At 36.8% G+C, this 22336-nt stretch overlaps 7 protein-coding genes across 15 annotated transcripts in view; 3 read left to right on the top strand and 4 right to left on the bottom strand.

Moving 5' to 3' along the window:
• Positions 1–22336, bottom strand: part of LOC127239416 (uncharacterized) — a 71734-nt gene that overhangs the window by 41299 nt on the left and 8099 nt on the right. The gene's annotated exons all lie outside the window — the stretch shown is intronic.
• On the top strand, positions 1614–2036 carry LOC127239279 (uncharacterized). The gene has a single exon (XM_051257352.1). The coding sequence runs from the start codon at positions 1614–1616 to the stop codon at positions 2034–2036; it is 423 nt and encodes a 140-aa protein (XP_051113309.1).
• LOC127239417 (uncharacterized) lies at positions 2430–3709 on the bottom strand. Its single transcript, XM_051257553.1, has one exon. The coding sequence runs from the start codon at positions 3507–3509 to the stop codon at positions 2496–2498; it is 1014 nt and encodes a 337-aa protein (XP_051113510.1). The 5' UTR covers positions 3510–3709; the 3' UTR covers positions 2430–2495.
• Positions 8166–9571, top strand: LOC127239420 (uncharacterized). 2 transcript variants are annotated; one of them, XR_007836125.1, is made up of 3 exons: positions 8166–9089; positions 9221–9289; positions 9371–9571. XR_007836125.1 is itself a non-coding variant. In XM_051257560.1 (3 exons), exons 1-2 carry the CDS (start codon positions 8166–8168, stop codon positions 9230–9232), a joined length of 936 nt encoding a protein of 311 aa, XP_051113517.1. In that variant the 3' UTR covers positions 9233–9272; positions 9371–9571. The 2 variants fall into 2 exon arrangements, 1 of the variants encoding a protein (XP_051113517.1); XM_051257560.1 differs by having other exon boundaries at positions 9221–9272.
• LOC127239415 (pentatricopeptide repeat-containing protein At4g21065-like) lies at positions 8915–12663 on the bottom strand. 4 transcript variants are annotated; one of them, XM_051257544.1, is made up of 4 exons: positions 12011–12663; positions 10977–11884; positions 10750–10878; positions 8915–9059 (listed from the first exon to the last, which is right to left on the bottom strand). In XM_051257544.1, the coding sequence occupies exons 1-2, from the start codon at positions 12565–12567 to the stop codon at positions 11083–11085; spliced, it is 1359 nt and encodes a 452-aa protein (XP_051113501.1). In that variant the 5' UTR covers positions 12568–12663; the 3' UTR covers positions 8915–9059; positions 10750–10878; positions 10977–11082. The 4 variants fall into 4 exon arrangements, with proteins under 4 accessions (XP_051113501.1, XP_051113502.1, XP_051113499.1 ...); XM_051257545.1 differs by having other exon boundaries at positions 11026–11884; XM_051257542.1 differs by having other exon boundaries at positions 10750–11884.
• LOC127239419 (E3 ubiquitin-protein ligase SINAT2-like) lies at positions 12727–15771 on the bottom strand. 4 transcript variants are annotated; one of them, XM_051257559.1, is made up of 4 exons: positions 15411–15771; positions 14460–14626; positions 13427–13816; positions 12727–13288 (listed from the first exon to the last, which is right to left on the bottom strand). In XM_051257559.1, exons 2-4 carry the CDS (start codon positions 14523–14525, stop codon positions 12929–12931), a joined length of 816 nt encoding a protein of 271 aa, XP_051113516.1. In that variant the 5' UTR covers positions 14526–14626; positions 15411–15771; the 3' UTR covers positions 12727–12928. The 4 variants fall into 4 exon arrangements, with proteins under 4 accessions (XP_051113516.1, XP_051113515.1, XP_051113514.1 ...); XM_051257558.1 differs by having other exon boundaries at positions 15605–15771; XM_051257557.1 differs by having other exon boundaries at positions 12728–13288; positions 14380–14626.
• Positions 18445–21694, top strand: LOC127239414 (BTB/POZ domain-containing protein At5g48800-like). 2 transcript variants are annotated; one of them, XM_051257540.1, is made up of 4 exons: positions 18445–18953; positions 19441–19507; positions 19739–20884; positions 20970–21693. In XM_051257540.1, exons 1-4 carry the CDS (start codon positions 18907–18909, stop codon positions 21507–21509), a joined length of 1800 nt encoding a protein of 599 aa, XP_051113497.1. In that variant the 5' UTR covers positions 18445–18906; the 3' UTR covers positions 21510–21693. The 2 variants fall into 2 exon arrangements, with proteins under 2 accessions (XP_051113497.1, XP_051113498.1); XM_051257541.1 differs by lacking the exon at positions 18445–18953 and having other exon boundaries at positions 19440–19567; positions 20970–21694.

Here is a 22336-nt window from a genome sequence, read left to right as displayed (position 1 = left end):
TACATATATATTTATTTATCTAATATATATTATATACAATATATTAAAATAGTGGTTAGTAATATAAGTAATTAATATTTATCCTATAATAATATTACAACGATATATATTTTTGTGACTATATATATATACACGATATAATAACGTGAGTTGCATTGACTACTGCACGTGAAATGTGGCAAGAATTTAAAAGCAACCTAAGTAAGGTCAAACATGAACGTCTACCTTGATTCAATACGTCAACTTCATCCACACCGTTGATTAACTCTAACTCTAGTTGAGGCAATCAACGGTGGCGATTTGAAACATCAAAGAATCTTCTATCAGAGCAACACTCCGGATTATTCCCACAATATAGAAATCCAAATTAAATATGGCTACAAACAATTTTGTATATAATTCATATTCTATTAATTAAAATAATGTACATGATTTTTACATTAATAAATAACATTATAATTATTCAATTTTATTCCATATATATATATATCTGTCTTCTATATGGTTTAAAATATAAAGAATGTGTTTTCTTATAATTAATTTTTATTTTGAGTTTTAGAAATATTTAAGGTGAAACGTGGTATTATTTTAAATATAAAAGGAAATTAAATATTATTTCATAAAAAAATTATAGTACTACTATAAATAGTAAAATAATGATCATTTATATACAGTTAAATAAAAATTTGTTTAATTTAATTTCAAAACGAAATTGTTATTATTTGCACATATTTAATAAAAAATATTATTAATATTTAAATTTGAATCAAAATTCTAAAATTAGTTCATGTTTTGGGTCCGCCTTAAATGGTCAGGCCCAACACCTGTAACGACCCAAATAATGAATACTACAATATAATTAAGATTAAATTAGGTTTAGATTAGGTTAGGTGAAAATAAAATAAAATAAAATAAAAGTGCTAGATTTGTATATATATTTTATGTTTAAACAATGATTATTATTGGGGGGAGGAAAAATTGTCGGGAAGGCAGGTCAGGGGTGGCATAATAAAAAACCTTAAAAAAAGAAAATCTAGCAAATAATATAGACAATATTATTTTTAATTTATTGATGTGATATCGAGATGTGATCAAGATCAAGTCAGTAGATACTATAACAGATACCACCACGACTCAATACTCATGGCCATTAATTAATTATTAATTAGATGTAAAGTTGTAATAAGATCAATTTAATACGCGGGCCAGCCAAACCTATTTCCATTTGTCCACCTTAGCATGATCGTATTCATTAAACAATAATGCAATTAGACAAACACAATTTTAATAATTACGAGTAACATTTGTCACCAATTAGTCACTGAAGAGTAAGTTCAGTTCCACCATGTAATAAGTACGTACGGGGCCGACTCGGTTATCATCTGCCACGTGTGTGAAGTGACTTTTCTACCCTCACTTCTAGTGCATGAATGTCATAATAATATATATAATAGAAAATAGAAAAAGGCAAATATATAATTAGTGAATTGTTGTTCTACAATGTTCTTGAAATGACTTGTGATTCCTTTATAGGCAGGCAGGCACACTCAGGTGTTTTTGGCCAAATATATTTAGTTAGTGTGTTCATGAGCTAAATTAAGTTTAGAGGAGGGATGGGGAGAGGGTACAAGACGAACAGCTCATGGTACTACGAGTATATGCCGGATGTGTCGATCCCAATCCATTTCTTGTTCTTGATGGCAGTGGTGGTTCTGTTTCTGCTGCTGACATGGTACGTGAGCTACGAGCCCATGTTTGAGGACATCATCGACAACTTCAAATTGGGGCTCATGGTCTGCCCTGTGCTCTTGCTGCTCTTCTTGCACTGGCTGTCGTCTATGTCTGCCGACCACGACTACCCGGAGCGCGCCGGCCCCTTGCGGCTCGTGTCCCGGCTGCTTCCGGAGAAGGATTCGGTGCACCGGGTGGGAGGATCGCCGGTGGGAGTGGCGGCCCTTGTTGTGCTTCTCATGTTCATGACCTCCCACCACACCTCCTTCCAAGAGCGATGGTTTCCCCTCTTCGCCAAACGCTGAGCCCAGATCGAATGGAATTCAAGATCATTAGCTAGGCTTGATTGGTTTTGATTATGTACATGTTTGCTTGCTTGCTTGCTTGCTAGCTAGATCACTATCATCCCACTACAAGTTGTGATCTGTTCTGCTTTTGTCTTAGCTCTATAACTATAGATTAGTAGCAGTTGATGTGTGGTGAAATTTTTAAAATAATGAATAAAAAATAAATCTTTGATATATACCATTATCTATGATGTTTCATATATAGAATATAAGCATTTTATGTCTGTGCTGTACACTAAAATGATGAGTGTATAATTTTACTTCTAAAGATGTTTTTTCGTAACATAATTAAATTATATTGATGCCATTGTGGCATCAATAATAAGTAATGGGCCAATTTCTTGCAGAAATTAAATGCAAACGACACACAACCCAAATCCAATCCAGTTCATTGATCCACACCATCATCTGCTACAGTTACTTTTCCATTTCCATTTCCATTGAAGCAATTACAGGCTTGGGATTTGGATTTCCCAGAAAACTACAGGCCTTATTCGTTCCAACCCCATTATGAATTATATCACAGTGGTGATGGTCGTCGTCTTCCATCAATACGATCCCACGATGATGATCAGAATCAGAATAATCAAATCTGGGCACTTGAAGAATCTGGTGATACCGAGCAGAACCAGAACCAGAACCAGAAGAGAACTTGAAGATAGCCAGATAGAGGGCAACAGCCGAGGAGGTGACCCCCACGGTGTAATAGCTGAACTGGATGTTGACCAGCGCCTTGGCCCGCATCAGAGCTTCTTCCCCATGGCACCGGACGATGAAATGCCCCTGCTCCCGATTCATGAAGCACCCCTTGGGGATCAGCCCCGGGGTCCACAGCATGACCCCCATGTTCACGAGCCACACCCCCTGGAACACGATGCTGAGGGATCTCACGAACGCCACCAGGAAGCTCTTCGGGCAGCCGATGCTGAGTAGAGTGGCCGCCATGGACGTGAAGATGAGGATCTGGAGGAGCCAGTGGTATTGCCCCTCCACCCCCCTGTGGTCGGTGGAGTGGAGGTGGAAGACGAGGAGCTCCAGGGCGAAGGCCAGCGCGGCGAGGGCGTTGGTGAGGGCGTACTGCGCCGGGGCGCGGAGCTTGTCGAGCAGAATCGCGAAGAGGGCGTAGATGAGGATGGCGAGGGCGATGATGGAGTGCTCGAAGCTGTGGAGGTGCGTGGCCGGGATGGAGCCGTCGGGGTCGAGCGGCTGGTGGTGGCGGAGACCGACGAAGAGGTCCATGAGGATGGCGGCGGAGGAGGCGGCGATGATGAGGAGGAGCTCGGAGTGTCTGATGAACGTGGAGGGGAACCAGGGGAGGGTGGTGAAGGAATTAGGGTTCCGGTTGTGGAGGTGGATGTGGTTGAGGAGCTGCCATAGCCCCTGCAGGAAGAACACGGAGCCGTACGCCACGTGCCCTCTCATGTTCCCCATGATTCGTTAATGTTGCTGCTGAAAGTATGTATATACAGCTTTCAATTGGATTGTTAGGGTTTGGGAATTGAATGGTTGCAGAAGAAGAAGATGATGAAGACGAAGACGACGACCATAGGATATAGGATAGGAGAGAAGTGCAGTGTTGGTATATAGAGCGAGGGAATAATATAGGCAGGCAGGCAATGCTTGAGTTACTCCCTTGGGCAATATGAGGTCGAGGGTTCAATTCCCATAATTGCGTATGTATGTGCGCGGTGGTAAAATAATATTCCATAATAATAATAATAATAATAATAGTAGTCCTGTGTACTATAGAATACTGTGAGGTCATTAGTTCAAACTCTAACATCTACATAAAAGTGATATTTGTCTGAGTATAATATATTTATTTTTATTTGTTGGATACTATTTGTTTATTAATAAAATTATTTATTTTTGTTTAAAGATTCTTAGTTGGGTTGAGATTTCATAATTCGAACATTGGACATGTTTACAAAATTAAGTTTAGATTTTACTAAATCCGAATAAATTATAATGAACACGTATATCATAGATATTAACTCCTATTAATTAAATAAATAAATATTGTTACGTAGTGACGTTTGTTTGTGATTCTCACATTTTCATCCCTAGCTACATATATTATAGTAGTATGTTTTATTCAATGGGGAGCATGTATATCTTATCTTTGTATACATACAACAAAACAATCGTTCGTTCGTACATACACACCCACTGAATAAGTGAGTTGGTAATTCCGGTTACACCACGTGTTCCGTATGGTAGTGTTGTTGGTGACATGACATGACATCATCTATGGTATGGTATGTTGTGCCTACTCACTCAAATATTTAATATCTTTTCTTGTCACTTGATATATGGACCATCTTGGTAAATTACATTCAAAAACACTGGACTGTGATTTTCAAATTTTGCTAATAATCTTCCCCGATTTTAAAATTTATTTCATATTATTTACTCACGATTTTCTAAAATCTTGTATAAGAAAACTCTTTCCGTTAGTAATTGATGACGACTACAATTCACGCATCCAAAGTACGACTCTTAATAAAGGAGAGCAAGAATCGTTAAGATGAGCACAACCGAACAATATAACAGACTTTACGATTATTGCATTATAGTGTGCAAGTGCGACCCAAAGAGCAATTGTATTTGAACACGTGAATTACTAACCTAGAGTTTCTTATACAATATTGTTTGAATCACAAGTAGATAGCATGAAATTCTATAACCAAGAAAGGATTTTCGACAAATTTAGAAAATCACAGGAGAATTTTATATTGTTTTCCATACTTGTAACTTTAATGTTTAAGTATAGTCTTGTATTATTATTTATTAGTATTGTTTTTGTTCAAAATCATGAAAGCCAACAATTATTTTCTACTTAACATATTATTGAATTCAAATTTAAATTTAAATTTCAAAATCAAATCCAAACTTCACTAAAAACACACCACACCCTGTCTTAATTTCAATATTTTATATGTTGTGTGTATAAATTAAGTAGAATACAAATGAATAGAACAGTAATACTTAATAAGCAGCACAAGGCACGCATAAACTCAAACCCTAGCTCATCAGGTCCGGCGCCGCTTAGATAATAATGCCCCGTCTGTCTGTCTGTCTATGAAATTAATTCATTTTTTATTTTTTGTTGGTCAGTATCTACTTTCGAGATAATTTAGTTTAGTTTAAGCTAAACGATGAAATAAAAGAAATGTTGTCACAGAAACCTATGAAAGTAGTGTCCCGAAACATTTATTTGTTGTGACTCGAGAATTGTAATTACGATTTACAATTTAGTAACCTTTATTATTATTATTATATATAATTGCAGTAAAAGCGTGATTGCGAGTCAAATTTGTCGCATATATCCCAAATGATCTGCTTAACTTAAAATAATTTTATTTATTTATTTTTATATATATATATATATATACAAGTAAAAGTAGTAACTTTTATTATACACTACTATAATACTTCATTCTCCTGCCTTATATGATTTTTTTTTTCTATAAAAAATTATTATTTTTATTTTTAATAAAATTATTTATTTTAAATATATTTAACAACTATGAATTAATTTAATTAAATTCTAATTTGTTACACATATAATCCACTAATTTTTTTTTAATGTATAAATATTTTTTTAAAAAAATTAGTTTTAAGTTAATTATAAATAAATAAATAAAATTTTTTATTTGATTTTGTTATGTAAAATTTTATTATTTAAAAAATAATATAAATATTATATATATTTTATTACTAATATAATACTAAAAAATAAAAAAATAATAATATCACATATAATTATTATTAACTAATTAAATATTATTAATTAAAAAATTATATCACTAGTAAAAAAGAATCAATTAACTTAGGGTGTGTTTGTTTGAAGGATTTCGAAGGATTTCCACTATTCATCCAATTTTTTCCCCCCAAAAACATCAAATCAAACACCTATTTTTCATTTTTTATATTATACTAAAAATCAATTTTACATTCAAAACATCACATCAAACCCTATTTATATCACATCATACAACTATTCAAATTCAAAATTTTTACTATTCAAATCCTAATCCAAAATCCAAACCCCCAGACAAACACACCCTTAGTAAAAAAGGAGTATATTATATTATTATAGTTGTCTTTTTTAAAAAATTTATAGACTATTAATTATAAATATATATTAATCCTAACATTCAAAATTTATACAAATCAAATGAAATCAAATCAAATCAAATCATATTCACTTGTTTGTTGTTTACTGTTTAGGGCTATTTTATTAAAATACAGTATTATGTTATTATTACCATTTTGTAATCACTACATTATAATACTATTATTAACCTTTTTGAGTTCGATGACAAGATTCTCTCTGACAGATTTACGAAGATTTCACCTTAAGAATAATTGAAAAAAAATAAATTAGTAAACAATGGAAAAAAAAAGTAATTGTCGTGTGGCAGTTACGTGGAGTGTGTTTAGATATATCATGAAAGGAAAATAATTTAAAAACAGTAAAAATTCAATAACAAATAAATAGTTTATATAATTAAACGTTAGATGTAATATCTTAATAAAGAATCAATATTGAATTTAATACTATTTTAAAGAGTAAAATTTATGATGAATCGCTTAAATCCAAAAGTATATGTTTTGTTCTTTTATAAGTTCAAATCTATTATTTTATTTTATAAAATATCACGTTAAAATATTATTTAAACAAAAATTCAAATTAACATTTCATTTTATTTTAATTTAAAATCACAATCAAATAAACAAATAATGTAATTGTGTGTTTGGTAAAATATTTCAATTTTAATAAATCAAAATTCGGAGATAGCACCTATGCCTTTTTTTTTTTTTGTTTCTGTTACAATTATTCTCAATCTCTATAAATTATTAAATACAATGTTTTTTCTTACAAATATCACAGTTGAGAGACAAATACAAATAAAACACACCTAATATTTACAAGTATAAATATGATTTATTATTAACATAAGTTTGATAAAAAGAAGCAAATACCCTTAGTCGGGTAATGGTTTAATATATATATGTTTATAAGTTGAATATATATTTCTTTTCTTGTGTTGTTCAATAACACACTCTGAATATTAGATAATATTAAAATAAAATATTTAAATTATGAACAATTAATCGAAAGTTTGGTAGAAGCCTATTTCATGAATGAATTGGTTTAAAGCCTCCCTTATTAATCTATTAGCTTTTCATTTTCTAAAATTAGGGTTATAGTTATCTCTGATGTAGAGTTTAATAATGTCTATATAAGAGGATTAGGTACACCAAATATCATGCTATGCTATGCTATGCTTTCTTCTTTATATTATTAACAATTAAAATATTGTATTTGAATCACTAAAAGAAATTTCAAAACAAAACTTGATCAAATTTCTTTATTATTATTATTATTATTCATGCATATTTTGGACGAGTTGATTTTATCTTTGTTATATATGTGACCTATGCTATTCATTCAATCAAACGGTTGATCAAAGTCTATTGTAAATTTGTTCGACTAATCAAAGATCAACAAGTGATGTCAAATGTTGTTCTTCAATCAATTGTATATATGACTTCATCTAGGAAGTAGCATAAATCTTAATTAAATTGTATTCCATGTTGTTTGTATTATAGATTAATCGTCTATTATGCACATGGTATTTCTCATTTTCATCCTCCTCCAAATTGAATAATATATGTTATGATAATAATCTATGTAGTATATAATTAGTGTTACACTGATAGTAGGATGAAGATCACTCTTTCTGCCTATCTCCAAACATTAAATCGGTACACATAAAATACAGCAACAATAGATGTTTTTATTATATACAATATAACACCTATTTGGTTTTAGGTTGTTATAAATTTTTGAGATTATGATCACGATTGGAACGTGTTAAATATATCCTACATGGACTAACTCCCTGCTGAAACCTATCGCTAATAATAATATGGTTAGCACATGGGTTGCTGCTGTTAAGTCACCCACAGCATATATTTCCTTCTTTGTGAGTTGTTCCGTATAAATCCAATCCAATCCAATGCCCGCTTCACTCGGCTTCCTCCTTCACCAAAATTAGAAAGGAAGAGAGAAGAAGAATGGGAAATTTCAGGGGACACGTGGCGCCGGGGCTGGCGTTCTGCACCATCGGGTTCTGGCACCTCTTCAACCACACCCGGATCCACGCCGCCAGCCCCAAGACCTACGTCTCCCTCCCCTGGTTCCCCACCCGCCTCTCCCGCCACCTCGAGCTCTACTTCATCGCCGCCGCCGCCGCCACCTCCATCTCCATGGAGCTCTTCATCATGCCCCGCCGCCACCACCCGCTCGACACCGACGCCACCATCCCGGCCAACCACCTCCACAACTTCGAGCACTCCAACATCTCCCTCTCCATCCTCTCCTACGCCCTCTTCGCCCTCCTCCTCGACCGCCTCAACCCCCCCGCCGCGGGCGCCCTCACCCACCTCCTCGGCGTCGTCATGCTCGCCCAGGAGTTCCTCCTCTTCCACCTCCACTCCGCCGACCACGCCGGCCTCGAGGGCCAGTACCACTGGCTCCTCCAGCTCGTCATCTTCGCCGCCCTCGCCGCCACCCTCGCCAGCATCCGCTACCCCAGGAGCTTCCTGCTCAGCTTCGCCAGGTCGCTGGCCGTGGCGGCGCAGGGGGTGTGGCTCGTCGTCATCGGCTTCATGCTCTACACCCCGGCCCTCATCCCCAAGGGCTGCCTGCTCGCCAAGGACGACGGCCATGACGTCATCATCTGTGACGTCGCCTCCGGGGCGCTAGACCGGGCCAAGTCCCTCGCCAACATCCTCTTCAGCTACTACGTTGTCGGGGTCTCCGCCTTGGGAGTCGCCGCCTATCTGGTGCTCTACTCCATCTACTCTAATGATCGTCAAAGCCGTGTTGCCCCCGCCGCCGCCGGAATCTTCTCAGAAGATTACAACGACAGCGGCGGCGAAGAGATGAAGGGGTTTCTACACGGCGAGCTGGGGAATAAGGGATCATCATTTCCGGTGGTAAGCCAGTACAATTAATTAATCATTGATCTACTACTACATACAATTAATACATATATAGATCACTCAAATTTAATTAGTGATCGATTGTGTTGGCTAATTAATGTTACTTGTCTAATTGTGTAATGCAGCCAAGGACTTAATTAGCTAGCTAGGCAGGGAGGCAGGCAGGCATGCATTAATGTATGATTTTGTCAATGGTATTTGGATTTGGTGTTGCTTTGAGGAGGGTGTTTGATTATATTAATTATTCTTGACTTGACTACATTTTTATGCAATAGGCATAACTTTGGTACTCCAATGGTAATGGAGGAGAGGAGATCAGGAGATGGATGGATGGATGCATCCAATATAATACTTACTAGCTAGGGGGAGATTAGAGCAAGAGGAAATGCTCCCAAAAGAAAATATAAAAAAAAAGAAAAAAGAATGTATTCTTGAAATCATAACAAAAAGACTAAAATAATCCTCTAATTAAATAATCTGCTGCTGTGCTGTCATTGTTATTAATTAATTACTGTATGTTGCATAGATATAGTATTCTACCATGTGGAGAAACCCTAAGCCTTATCCAGTAGTTTCGTCATCATGGAATGGTTTTTAGACTCTTGACTCCTCCTGTTCCTAATTTATGCAATTTGCAGGTATCATGCTGCAAAGTATGGTAAGAATATTCAATATCCAACTTGCGCATATATTACAGACTAGTACTATAAAAGATTGAATTGAGGGTTGAAAATATTATTCATTCTCAGAATTATCAAATACTCCATCCTTGGAAGTACACTACTTGAATAAATTCTCAAGAAAGATAATCTAAAAAGTGTAAAGAGAAATTGTAAAACATAGTTAAAATAAATTTGTATGTTTAGATTGATTGAGATACACATGGATCCAATGTGGATAAAATCAGACAGACTATCATCATTAATTAACCATTCACGTGTTTCATTTTATTTTCCTCACGTCTTCGTCAAACAAATAAATAAACAAACTTGGGATTAAATTTTTATTCCTTATTTTCAAGAAAGACTAATTAATTAAGTACTCTCCATTCCAACTTATTATATTTGAGTAAATTTCAATAAGGGCTTGCTTACTTGGTTGGGACCCTAATAGATACCATCGATTAGTCTTTTGTTGGCTTCGGCGTGTAAATATAAATCTTATTCCTTAATTTCAAGAAACTACAATAAGAAAGGATCATTCCAACATTTTCCATTCTCCATTCTCTTCTCTGCCTTGGATTGTGGAATTAAATTAGAGACGCTACACTACACTACAATCCTCTTTCCGTTCGTAGTTTCTTACATTTGGGATTGTCTCCTACTTTGAACAGCTTCCTACCCTATGTGGCTTCTCTAAATTCTAAACTATCCTTCATGAGCCCAATTCTTTGCTTACTGGTGGAGTTTTAGAGCCCAAACTCCATGGCTTAAAGTTAAAACAACCTTAGGAAGGCATCCTCTAATTACTCCAATAATCGACAAGATTCAATACTGTTACCACATAATATATTGAACTGAGTTTACTTCAAATTTAAAAATATTCTATTGCCAACTCACCCAAATAAATCAAACCGCTCCACAAGTAAACTCGTACATTCTTAGTTAAAATTTTCTTAGAAATTAAGCAGGGACAAGTAAAAATTTAAACGTACCAGTGTATATATATGCTTCAGGTCGAGAACCAGCCATTTCTTGGATTATAGTTGTAGGATTAGATACATCATCCAACTGTATGCACCCACTTCCAGCTGCAACCACCTTTAACTCATAGCTCCCTCCCCCTAACGAAAATAACAAGTCCAGAGTAAATCAACATCCATTCGGATAAATCAAATTGCACTGTCATGATACGCAGCACACATTCCTGCTAATGTCATACCAAAAGCATCCGCAAGAAGAAAGAATTACTTTACGCGCCAATGCCATACCAAAAGCATCCGCATTCACCAGAGCAAATCCCAAAGGCAAGAAAATTGATCATTTCTTCAAATCCAGCTGCAACCGGCACCTTTCTTCAACCCTTTTCTCTTCATGTCATGTCTCATTCTATCCATGTCTTCCCAGAACCCAGTCACGGAGGACACACTCGCAGCAAGTACGTGGTTGGATCCGAGGTTGGGCTCTATCTCAAGAAGAAGTTGCATCAAATATCTGTCAGCATAAAGAGCACGGCTGTTACGCTTACAAGCACTGATGTAGCTCCTTAAAATGACACAGTTCGGCTTCATCGGCATGCTCTTAATCAAGTGATAAGCTTCATCAATCTTTCCCGCTCGGCCAAGTAAGTCAACCATACATCCATAATGCTCCATTGTGGGATTGATATTGTAGACATTCACCATTTTCTTAAAGAGCTCACGGCCTTTATCCAGAAGACCTCCATGACTGCAAGCAGAAAGTATTGCCGAAAATGACATGCTGTCAGGTCTCAAGCCTGAAACTTCCATTCTTTTAAACAAAGATAGTGCTTCTTCTCCGCGGCCACAGTATGCAAGACATGAAATCATAACTGTCCAAGATTGCAGATTTTTCTCACTGAGGGAATGAAAAATGCAGGAGGCTTCCTCTAAATGACCAAATTTTGCATACATATTTAAGAGTGCTGTGCCCAAGATAACATTGAACTCAACACCATAAACAAGCATATATGCATGAATTGCTTTTCCTAGCTGAATGTTGAGGAGGTTCGTACAAGAAGCAACCAAAGTAACAAAAGTTACAAAGTTTGGCTTCACATGTACTGTGATCATCTCCTTAAATATCTTCAAGCCTTCCAAATCACGTTTGCTGCAGACCAAAAACCTAGATCATTTAGCTCGGACCAAATTTTCATGTGACTCTGCAATTGAGGGACGTAAAAAACAAAGAAATCAAGAAGTGTAAATCATTGTAAAACAATCCAGATTTTCATACCAATCAACATAAACAGCGATCATCGAACTCCAAGACACCAGATCTCTCTCGCGCATTTCGTCGAACACTTTCCTGGAAAACTCAACGACACCGCAGTCGCCGTACATAGTTAAGAGAGTATTATTCACATGCGAATTCAAGCCAAAACCTGCCTTGAAAACCATCGAATGCACCGATCCACCGACGCCAAGCATAGAACACCGCCCGCACGCCTTGATAACTGCTGGATAAGTAAAATTATCAGGTCTGAGATCAGCATACACGCGAAGGAATTCCACAAAGAGCTTGACGGACTCTACCGCAGCAGAACTTTTCAAATACGCTTTGATTAGCGTGTTCCACGGAAAAACCGGCGACGGCGCAATCGCCGAAGAGTCGAACAGCTTGCGCGCGTGGTGGAGGGAGGCGGAGGCGGAGGAATCGATGGAGAGGATACGATCAGAGAAGTAGCCATGGTGGTCAATTGGGGTTTTGAGGAGGAAACAGTGGAGCTGGGAAAGTAGCGCGGCGGAGAGTTTCGGCAGCCGGAGGAGGGCTTCAATGTGGCGGCAAAGCATTCGTTTTTGCTAACGACGACAGAAGTGTGAAAAAGGTTACTTTTATACGTGGCGCTAAAATTAAATAATTAAATAGTAGCGTTTAAGAAAATAAAAAGACAAATCCTTTTAACCATTCCAATGAAATGGAAGCAGAGCATATAATAAACGCGAAAACAAGGAAACTTCTCAAAGATTTATCAAAAGCCGAGTGTAAGAATTCACTATAAAGGAATCCTAAACCAGTTGTACAATTTCAGACAGACATATATCTATCTTGTTAGAGCTATAAATCAGTTAAAAGATTAGCCCACATTGTTGTGCACTTCATGTACAGATGGATAAAACAGGCGATGCCGCACCGGGCCCGGCCCGGCTGATCCTATGTGTGTTCTTGCGGCGCCCTTATTGCCGCTTCCTTTGTTTGTTCTTTCCATATACGCCCGGCCACTTTCAACTTCAGCTCTTGTCTGTTACCTCCTGATAAGAAGAGTGCCATGCTTCTCTGAATAATTAGCCCATCCATGGCGTCACGCACTTTTGTATGGCTATCGCGAATGCTCCTAGGAATTCCTTGCCATGTCAGCTTTCTGCCCTTTGCGCCAACTTCTAAGCTGTATGCAAACTTCCTAGCATCACAATCATCGCCCATGAACCGGATGAATGCAATGTACACCGGAGCCATTCCTAAATTGAATGCCTCAAAGTGCAAACAGAATTGGTAGCCATAACAATTGAATACCTGCAATAAGTTTTATAAACGATTCAAGATATGGTTGCAAGCAGAATGATGAACAAATAAGATTCTACTCCGGATTCCAGCCTAATGCTAATAATTATATGAAGAAACATTTTAAGAGGTAGCTAGTGTGACACTTACAGTTAGCATCCATGTAGCGCTTTCAATGTCTTGTGGATTCAACTTGACATATCTATGGTTAAAAGCGCATCCATCGTGCATGTCGACCTTGTGGTCACTCTTTAGATGTGCCACAAGAAACGGAATGTCGCCAGTGACTGGACATTCAGCTCCAGCATAAGGGCAATTGTAGGGGCGAAACCTACAACAGCGTTCGTGCCTCAGCCTGCCTTGATAAGAGAGAATATCTGAACAGCCAAGATCTCGATATCTGCATGGCAATTCAAGAGACTCTGCAATTCGCTCTAAGGCCAAGCATCTTATGTTCCTTAGCTCATGGTGACAAATAGAGCAATGATGTACTTTTGATTGGCACTTGGAGCAGAGGGTATGGCCATTTGGACACCGCAACTGGAAACAATTAATACCGGGAATATATAAAATGTGTCGATGCCAGCTTCATATCAAATATGGTAACTTCTGTTTAAGTAAGCAAACTTACGGTACTGATAGAGTAGTCCATAAGACAGTATAAATTAGATTATTGTCAGCATTGTCAAACCAATACAAGAGAAAGCACAATTAACTGAAATTTAACCTTCTTTCACATATAAATAAGTATTAAAAGGTACCGGTACCAAAACATAAAGAATTCGACAGCAGCAATCCTGATAGCATATATTGCCTTCAGTAACTCAATTTGAAATGTTTTCTATAGAGAAACAAGATGAAAGATTTTAAACTATAATCCACAGCTCATATTAAATTTAATTTTCCAGTCTTGTTTTAAGTTTGCATTAATTGGTTCCAACCTTAAAATAAATATAACCACCACAAAAATCAACAATTCGGCAGTATATTCTGACTTTGACATTATATGCCCTGATCCACAGATATAAATGTATCTTCTGAAACCAATATCGGGTAATTATAAACACAAATATACATCCGGGCAAGACCAGGTATGTATGAACCTGCTGAATTGGGGGGCATATCACATTAGCGCAAACAGGACACTCGAGTAGCTCATGCACAGCAGTATTTGAAGCCATACCAGGCTTTGCATCATCAAATGTTGAAATCTTGTGATCAGTAGAAACTCCAGATTCAAGACCTCCATGAGCAATGCTGAAATTAGTGTTACGGGACATAATTATGCCTTCATAGCCACTACCTCTGCGAGTCATGATTAATCCCCAAAAATGCTATGGGTTTGAATTCCTGTGAACATAGCCAACAACAAAGTTGATCACACAACAATATTGCTCAGTAATATTATATAACACCATGTCCCTGTCAATTCATATGCCAAACAGCAACAAACTAACTGACAAAGAAACAAACCCAAGATTTAAAAAATGTTCCCATATTCATTTGAGACAATAAAAACATTCAACAAAAGTAAGTCAATAAACCATAGTAAATCAAGATGCAAATCAAATTGTCAAAAATATCAGTTAGGGCAACTTATCACATTAATCCAAAGCTAATTAGACAGTTTCTACATGGAAAATCAAAAGAAATCAGTTAATTAAGGCAACTTATCCTCTCCCGCTAACCAGTATATATAAAGGCATTTTATTTTCCGTCATTCCAAAGTTAATAATACACAGTTTCCGGTAAAATCCATCCAAAGGCCGCCACACAAACCATGATTTCAGAATGAGTTGTGCAAGCATTGCAGTCACATCAAAATCATTCAAATGAGGAACTAAAATCAAAAGCATAGACCACAAGTCATCCAGAAAAAGTAATCGAACCAAAGGCTCCACGTGTGAATCACAACTATGAGGAATCAACATCCTCACATTATTCATACATTTTACCTAGAAGACCTCAAGAAAAAGCAAACAAAATCACACTGAAAACCAGCGCTCCCCAAAAAATTCGAAACAGCGAAAGACCAAATAATCCTTTCCTCCAATTTCGGAAACGTGAAAAAACAACAATTTCAAACAGTATAAAAATAAAACATAAAAACCAAGAGTATCTCACGGAAACTAACCCAGCACAAGCCAAAACTTCGACACAAGATTCCGCAGGGAAAAAAACCCAAAAAGAACACTAGATCGAAATAATCAACTCATGGTCGTATAATCAGTGATTGAATTCGGGGAATACTAATTAATCAAAATGAACATGGGCACATGGGGAGTTTCGTGTGGAATCCCTAAATCCCGTGCTGCCACCAGAACTTACGCGCATAAATTGCGGTTACTTAGGAGAGCATAAGCACAATTATAGATAGCGGCTATCGATCTTCGACATGAATATACTAAAATTCCTGTGTCGCTGCTCCTGCTGCTGTTGATTCTGCAATCTGATGAGCAACTCGCAATCTCACTGTAAATGTAATTGACTGCTGCGCCCGCACTCGCTGCCACTTGGCACTCTAGTCTGAATATATACTCCATTTTTTTAATTGTTCATAATACTTTTATCTATTTTATTTAAGGTGTGTGTGTAGACTTCCATTTAAATTTTCTGGACTGGTATCAAACAATTTGGATGGGTACATTTATTTGCATTTTGGACTATCGACTTTGATTGTGATTCGATATTTTGGGTGTGTTTTTTTTCACGAGTTTGGAAAAAAAAATTGGTTTCAATTTGGTATGAAAATAATGTTCTATCGATGTTTTGTGATAGTGAAAAATGTAGATAGAGTTCAAATCGTAAAATTTGAGAAAACTTGGCTAAAAAAACATACTCTTTATTATTTTAGAAAAAAGTAACAAAAAAATAAATTAAAATACTTATTTATATAATATAAATAAATATTTAATATAATATAATATATTAAACATATAAGAAACTCTCTATATGTACATTAAAATTTAATACATACTTAAAATAGTATTTTTTTTCGTAGACTATTCTTTAAATCAAAATGCAAAGTCAATCCCAAGTAAACAATTTTGTTTTTGAATTTGTGTTGGAATTTTATTTTCTGAATTGAACAATTGTTAATATATATGATGTTTTTCATGAAAAGTATTGCACAATAAAGAAATTGAGAAAACTAAGACATCATATAAATTACTACAAATATATAGTAAAAATAAATGTATAAAAATACAATTAAACAAATGTGTGTTGAATAATTCTAAAATCAAATTTTGTAAAAAAAATCTAAATGTGTGCTTATTTTATTTGGTTATAATTTTAAAGTTTTATTTAAAAAATAATTTGAATGTTATGATACATGGCGTATTTTTATAGAAATTATGAAAACTATATTAGTAAAACATTTGAACCCAATTACAAAGTAAAGAGAGTGTAGTATAATATCTATATATATATATATATATATATAGTTTGCACTTGAAACTAATTTTATACTTGGATACAAATTTTAATAAAAATATATTTTTATATAAAATATCATAAAAAAATAAAAATAAAAAAAGCATTACTATAATTAAAAATCAAATAAATAGTTTAAATTTAAATGCAAAGTTTCGTTTAAGTAAAAAAAATAAATTGAAATAGTAGAGTTTAAAGTAACTAAAAATTTTGAGATATTAGAGTTTGAAGTGTTGATAAATATATAAGTATAAAGAGAGAGGTGATATTATAGTAAAAACAGCAAAGTAAGGGATGCCAAATCAAGAATGGGTAGATGCAATTATTTGAATTTGGATCATATTTTTGTGTAGATATGGGGCTGGCTGCTCATCTTTGGACTTTCTTCCAAAACATAAAATGAATATTGTAATTAATATTTATTTTCAGTGCCCCACATGCACAAATATACGTACCTTGAATAGATAGACAGGGAACCCAAAATATTTTCCAAGAGTAAGACATTTTCATGAATCACATGAATTGGGTTGCAAGATTAAAAAATGAAAATAAAATTGATAGATGAGAATGTCCATATTAGTTTTTTGTCTTTTGGGAAAACAGATTGGTGTCGAGGGAGGTATAACATTAACATCACACATGCATCTTGATTGATTCACTCCACTCCACTCCACTCCGTCGCATTCTTCCAATTTCTTTATTTATTTATTTATTAATAGTTACCTATTAGTATATAGGATAGGATATGACTGATGCATTTATGAGTTGTGCAGGTTCATTCATTCTTTGATCTTTCACTATATATAATAGAAGAAATTTTAATTTATAGACTGTGTCTCATTTGGAAGTTTTATTACATTGTTTTTATATTGATATTGATATTGAAAAGAAGTAGAGTATAGTACAAGCCGACCTACATACATCATACGGTACAACTAGTAAGATTTTATTCGTGTGACTACAAAAATAATGAATTTATTATATATATATATATATATATATATATTATTGGAGCATATGATGAAATAATTGGAGGGTTTGGATGATAGGTGGGGCGGGGCCCATGTCATAAATATGGCCCAACATGACTTGCCACTGCCCATTCCACATTTGACTCGATAATTAATATGTATTGAATACTTATGGAAATAATAACAAAAAGTTTTGTATTGAATACTTATTGCAACACATGACCTACAAATACTGGTTTTTAACATAGGAACAAATTAATTGTATTACTACTATATTATATGGGTGGAAAAATAAGTTCTATTACTTTAGAATCTTAATCGGTTCAAATTTCGTGAATAAATAGGATGAATTGTTTGATGAGTTTATTTCTATCTATTTTTTTAAAATCTTTGAGGTTGAAAATTATTATATAAAATATAAAAGAACAACTGAATTATTTCATGTTCTATGAATCTCAAATATATATTTATTTTTTATTCATAGTTACTTCCTCCCATAAACACCATTGCTTCTGGTCGTATTTTTATTTTTATTCTTTTATATAAAAAAAATAATAATAATAATAATTTTTTTTAAAAAAAAACGTACCTTTGGTGCATGAGAAAAGGTAAGGTGAGAAAGCTCGGCTTCATATGGAAAATCGAAAATGGGAGGTGTGCAAAAGTGAAGCAATGATTGGATCCGACGAAGGACAGACAGATTCTGTGAGTGTCGGTCAAAACACATTACATACCGCCGACTTTTCGATCTCCCTTCCTTTTTGGGCTGCGCCGTTTAATTCCCCCCATTTTTTCTGCTCCAAGTTCCTGACTTTAATGGTGGCTGGGAGAGGTAGCAAGGAAAAAGGAAGCTCTTTTCACGGCCATTCAAAATTCATCAGTGGTAAAGTGACGAGCCTGTGTGTGTATTGGATTTAGGAAAAGAAAAAAAGGTAGAAAACCGAATGGAAGATGATGGGATGACCCACGGGAGGGAGGGAGAGAGGGAGGTCCCTCTGGATGGACAGATTGCAATGTCTGTATGCACACAAACTGTTCGACGAAAGTGGCCAAAGAACACTGCCAGCTGCGACATATATGATATCCCTCTCCATCGACACCTTTCTCTATCCTCACTTTGTTTCATGTTTTGGTGTTTCTTTCTTTCTATTCCCCACCCACATTCATTCTCGTTTTCTCTCCCACCGCCATTATTTCTTTCAGCACTAGGAGCTCTTCCCTTCCATGGACACCCTTCTTCCCTCCTCTGCTCCCCACCGCCGCACTGAATGGTTAGCCTTTTTGTCTCTCTCTCTCTCTCTAGATATATATATCTGTGTTGCTGGTTGATTGATGCTGAGTTTATAGGGATTTCATTTCATGGTACTATGAAAGTGATTGGACAGGATTCTCTACTTCTTCTTCAAGTGGATTGAAATTTGAGTTTGGAATTTAGGCTCTGTTACTTCATACGCTTGATTAAATTTGTGGGATGATCATTGAAGTTTCCTACTGATACTATTATCTGCATCATCTTGGATGTTTATATGTGTGTGTTTCAGTTTAATATATATTCTCATACAAAACTTAGGACAAAATCTTTAGACCCTTGAATGCTCAAGCTTGATCCATTATTAATTTTTTACATTTGAATTAGCAAGGTTGAAGCAGAGTTAATACCTTTTACCTCTGACTTCCATCCTTCTTACATTATACTAATGGATTAATTATTCTTGGTTAAACTTGTTTTAATTACTGCGGCTGGTATGGTGTTTGCAGGGTGTTTCGGGATGTTCCAAGTGATATAATTATTGAAGTGGATGGTGCCACATTCTCCCTTCATAAGGTGATGTTCCGCTTGCTGTCTTCCCTTAAAGTTTGGATTTTGGCTTGACGTCTTGACATGGTAAAAAAAATTAAAATTGAAAACGTGTTTGTTTTATACGACGTAATCAGATGTTCGGCATATAATATTTTGAACGAAAAATTAATTATCACAGTGAATATTTAGTATTTTCTTTGCAATAATGTCTCTCCACATTTATGTTGCATTGTAACGTAAATCTGGACGTTGCAGTTCCCTCTTGTCTCGCGAAGCGGACGAATCCGGAAGCTGGTTTCGGAGCATTGCAGGGACACCAATGCCTCCAGGATCGAGCTCGTCAGCCTGCCGGGAGGTCCCGAGGCATTCGAACTCGCGGCGCAGTTCTGCTACGGCGTTAATTTCGAGATTACAGCAGCCAACGTCGCTCATCTCTGTTGTGTCTCCGACTACCTCGAAATGACCGAAGACTACTCGAAGAACAACCTCAACTCCCGGGCAGAGGAATATCTCCACAGCGTCGTGATCAAGAGCCTAGAAATGTGCGTGGAAGTCCTCCAGCACTGCGAGACCCTTCTCCCGCTCGCGGACAGTCTCAAAATCGTGACGAGATGCATCGACGCCATTGCCTCCAAAACCTGCGTCGAACAGATCGCGTCAAGCTTCTCCCGCTTGGAATACAGCAGCTCGGGACGACTCCACATGAGCAAGCAGACGAAGAATGAAGGCGACTGGTGGATCGAAGACCTCTCGGTTCTTCGCATCGATTTGTATGAAAGAGTAATCGCTGCGATGAAGTGCCGCGGCGTTCGACCAGAAAGCATCGGCGCTTCCCTCATGAGCTACGCGCAGAAAGAACTCCTCAAGAAATCGAGCCAGAAATCCGATTCAATCTCCGGCCATGAAAGGCTCGTTGTCGAGACGATCATCACCCTCCTGCCCGTCGAGAAATTCGCCGTTCCGGTTAACTTTCTCTTCGGTTTGTTGAGAAGCGCCGTGTCGCTCGACTGCACGGTTGCTTGCCGCCTCAACTTGGAGAGGCGGATCGGATCGCAGCTGGACACTGCCACTCTCGACGATCTTCTAATCCCCGCCTTTCGCCACGCCGGCGATACTCTGTTCGACGTCGACACAGTTCACCGAATCCTCGTAAACTTTTCTCAGCAGGACGACAGCGACGACGGGATGGACGACGGCTCGTTATTCGAATCCGACAGCGCGTCGTCCCCTTCCCAAACTGCGTTATTCAAAGTGTCGACGCTACTCGACAATTACCTCGCGGAGATCGCCCCGGACGTGAACCTAAAGCTCCACAAGTTCGTCGCCGTCGCCGAGAGCTTGCCTGTGCATGCTCGGACAGCGCACGACGGGCTGTACCGCGCGATCGACGTCTATCTCAAAGTAAGTATACTAATCGTATTATTCTTATTCGATCGATCAATTTTGCAGCCCGCTCGACTAAATTAAACGCCGTTTTCGACTGCAGGCTCATCCGAATTTAAGCGATCCCGAGAGGCAGAAGCTCTGCAAGGTGATCAATTTCGAGAAGCTATCGCAGGAGGCCGGCGCGCATGCTGCGCAGAACGAACGGCTGCCGTTGCAGTCGATCGTTCAGGTGCTGTACTACGAGCAGCTGCGGCTGCGGAACGCGCTGCTCTGCTCGTATCCCGACGATGGTGGGGATGGGAAGGCGGTGCAGCAGTCATGGCGGATTAGCAGCGGCGCGCTGAGCGCGGCGATGTCGCCGCGGGACAATTACGCGTCGTTGCGGAGGGAGAATCGGGAGCTGAAGCTGGAGCTGGCGAGGCTGCGGATGCGGCTGAACGACCTGGAGAAGGAGCACGTGTCGATGAAGAAGAACATGATGGAGAAGACGACAGGTTCTTCGGGGAAGTTGATGAAGATGACGATGAAGAAGATTGTTGGGAGGAGGCTCATTGGGAGCATTTTTGGATTCGGACATAGCGCGGATTCGTCGTCGTCTCCGTCGAAGCACTGTAAGTTGAGACATAGTAGGAACATGTAATGTGATGTAATTCAACTTCTTGCATTATTGATTAAAAAAATTGTTACTACATTTCTTGCTCGTTTTTCGCTTTGCCAATCGTGCATGTCTCAAATCTCAAATGCCTTTCCCTCTTCTTCTTCTTCTTCGAGTAAATCTCTTAGATGTATTCTTTTTGTATTATGAGTGTTTTGATTTTTTATTGTTTTTGAAAAAATTAACTTTAGATAAAATAATTTCTGAGTGTAATGTTTTATGTAGAGAATAATTATGTTTTTTATTAGCAAATATGTTATTGTACAATAAATAATAATAATAATAATAATAATAATGAATTTAAAGGAACAAACCCTTTTTGTATTAGCTATATAATCTTTAGTACTTCTCCCTTTATGCTGTACTTACGTTATTGTATCCTAATCCAATACTTTTTCCGTTCCAAGGTGAGTTCATTTTCTTTGCATTTTATAAGAAAATACAAATAAAGTAAACATATTTTTGAAGATACAAAGACGTAATATAATTTAATCTTTTTTTCTTTTATTAACAATAGATTCCATAATAATAATAATAATATAAAATGTCCGCGTGGGTTCCCTCGTGGTGGAGCACTACGTTTTGTGTATGTTGTGTGTTGTGGTTGTGTTTTTTTGTTCACTTTTTCTTTCAATATGTTGATGTGACCGTAGCTTCTTCTTTTAATTTAGTTTATTTATTCATAAATTAGACAGTTGATTGATTAAACCTCACATTGGACTTTTCTTGCATCGTAAAATAAGTATTGGCGTAAATTGAAATGACCTTTTAAGTTCAATATGCACACTCTGTTACCTGAGCCAGCCACTTCT

Source organism: Andrographis paniculata, unplaced genomic scaffold (assembly GCF_009805555.1).
Source record: "Andrographis paniculata isolate CXL003 unplaced genomic scaffold, ASM980555v1 Contig77END, whole genome shotgun sequence".
Classification (NCBI taxonomy): Eukaryota; Viridiplantae; Streptophyta; class Magnoliopsida; order Lamiales; family Acanthaceae; genus Andrographis; species Andrographis paniculata.
This window is presented reverse-complemented; position numbering and strand designations above follow the sequence as displayed.

Bases quoted from the DNA above. Each gene is read 5' to 3' on its own strand.
- LOC127239279 (XM_051257352.1), top strand. From the start codon at position 1,614: ATGGGGAGAGGGTACAAGACGAACAGCTCATGGTACTACGAGTATATG.
- LOC127239417 (XM_051257553.1), bottom strand. From the start codon at position 3,509: ATGGGGAACATGAGAGGGCACGTGGCGTACGGCTCCGTGTTCTTCCTG.
- LOC127239419 (XM_051257557.1), bottom strand. From the start codon at position 14,592: ATGACTCGCAGAGGTAGTGGCTATGAAGGCATAATTATGTCCCGTAAC. The intron at 13,817-14,379 runs GTTCATACATAC...AATTGTTTCCAG, and splicing joins TATGCCCCCCAATTCAGCAG to TTGCGGTGTCCAAATGGCCA. The intron at 13,289-13,426 runs GTAAGTGTCACA...AACTTATTGCAG, and splicing joins GCGCTACATGGATGCTAACT to GTATTCAATTGTTATGGCTA.
- LOC127239420 (XM_051257560.1), top strand. From the start codon at position 8,166: ATGGGAAATTTCAGGGGACACGTGGCGCCGGGGCTGGCGTTCTGCACC.
- LOC127239414 (XM_051257540.1), top strand. From the start codon at position 18,907: ATGGACACCCTTCTTCCCTCCTCTGCTCCCCACCGCCGCACTGAATG. The intron at 18,954-19,440 runs GTTAGCCTTTTT...TGGTGTTTGCAG, and splicing joins CCCCACCGCCGCACTGAATG to GGTGTTTCGGGATGTTCCAA. The intron at 20,885-20,969 runs GTAAGTATACTA...TTTCGACTGCAG, and splicing joins CGATCGACGTCTATCTCAAA to GCTCATCCGAATTTAAGCGA.
- LOC127239415 (XM_051257542.1), bottom strand. From the start codon at position 12,567: ATGCTTTGCCGCCACATTGAAGCCCTCCTCCGGCTGCCGAAACTCTCC. The intron at 11,885-12,010 runs GTATGAAAATCT...TTTGGTCTGCAG, and splicing joins ATCGCTGTTTATGTTGATTG to CAAACGTGATTTGGAAGGCT.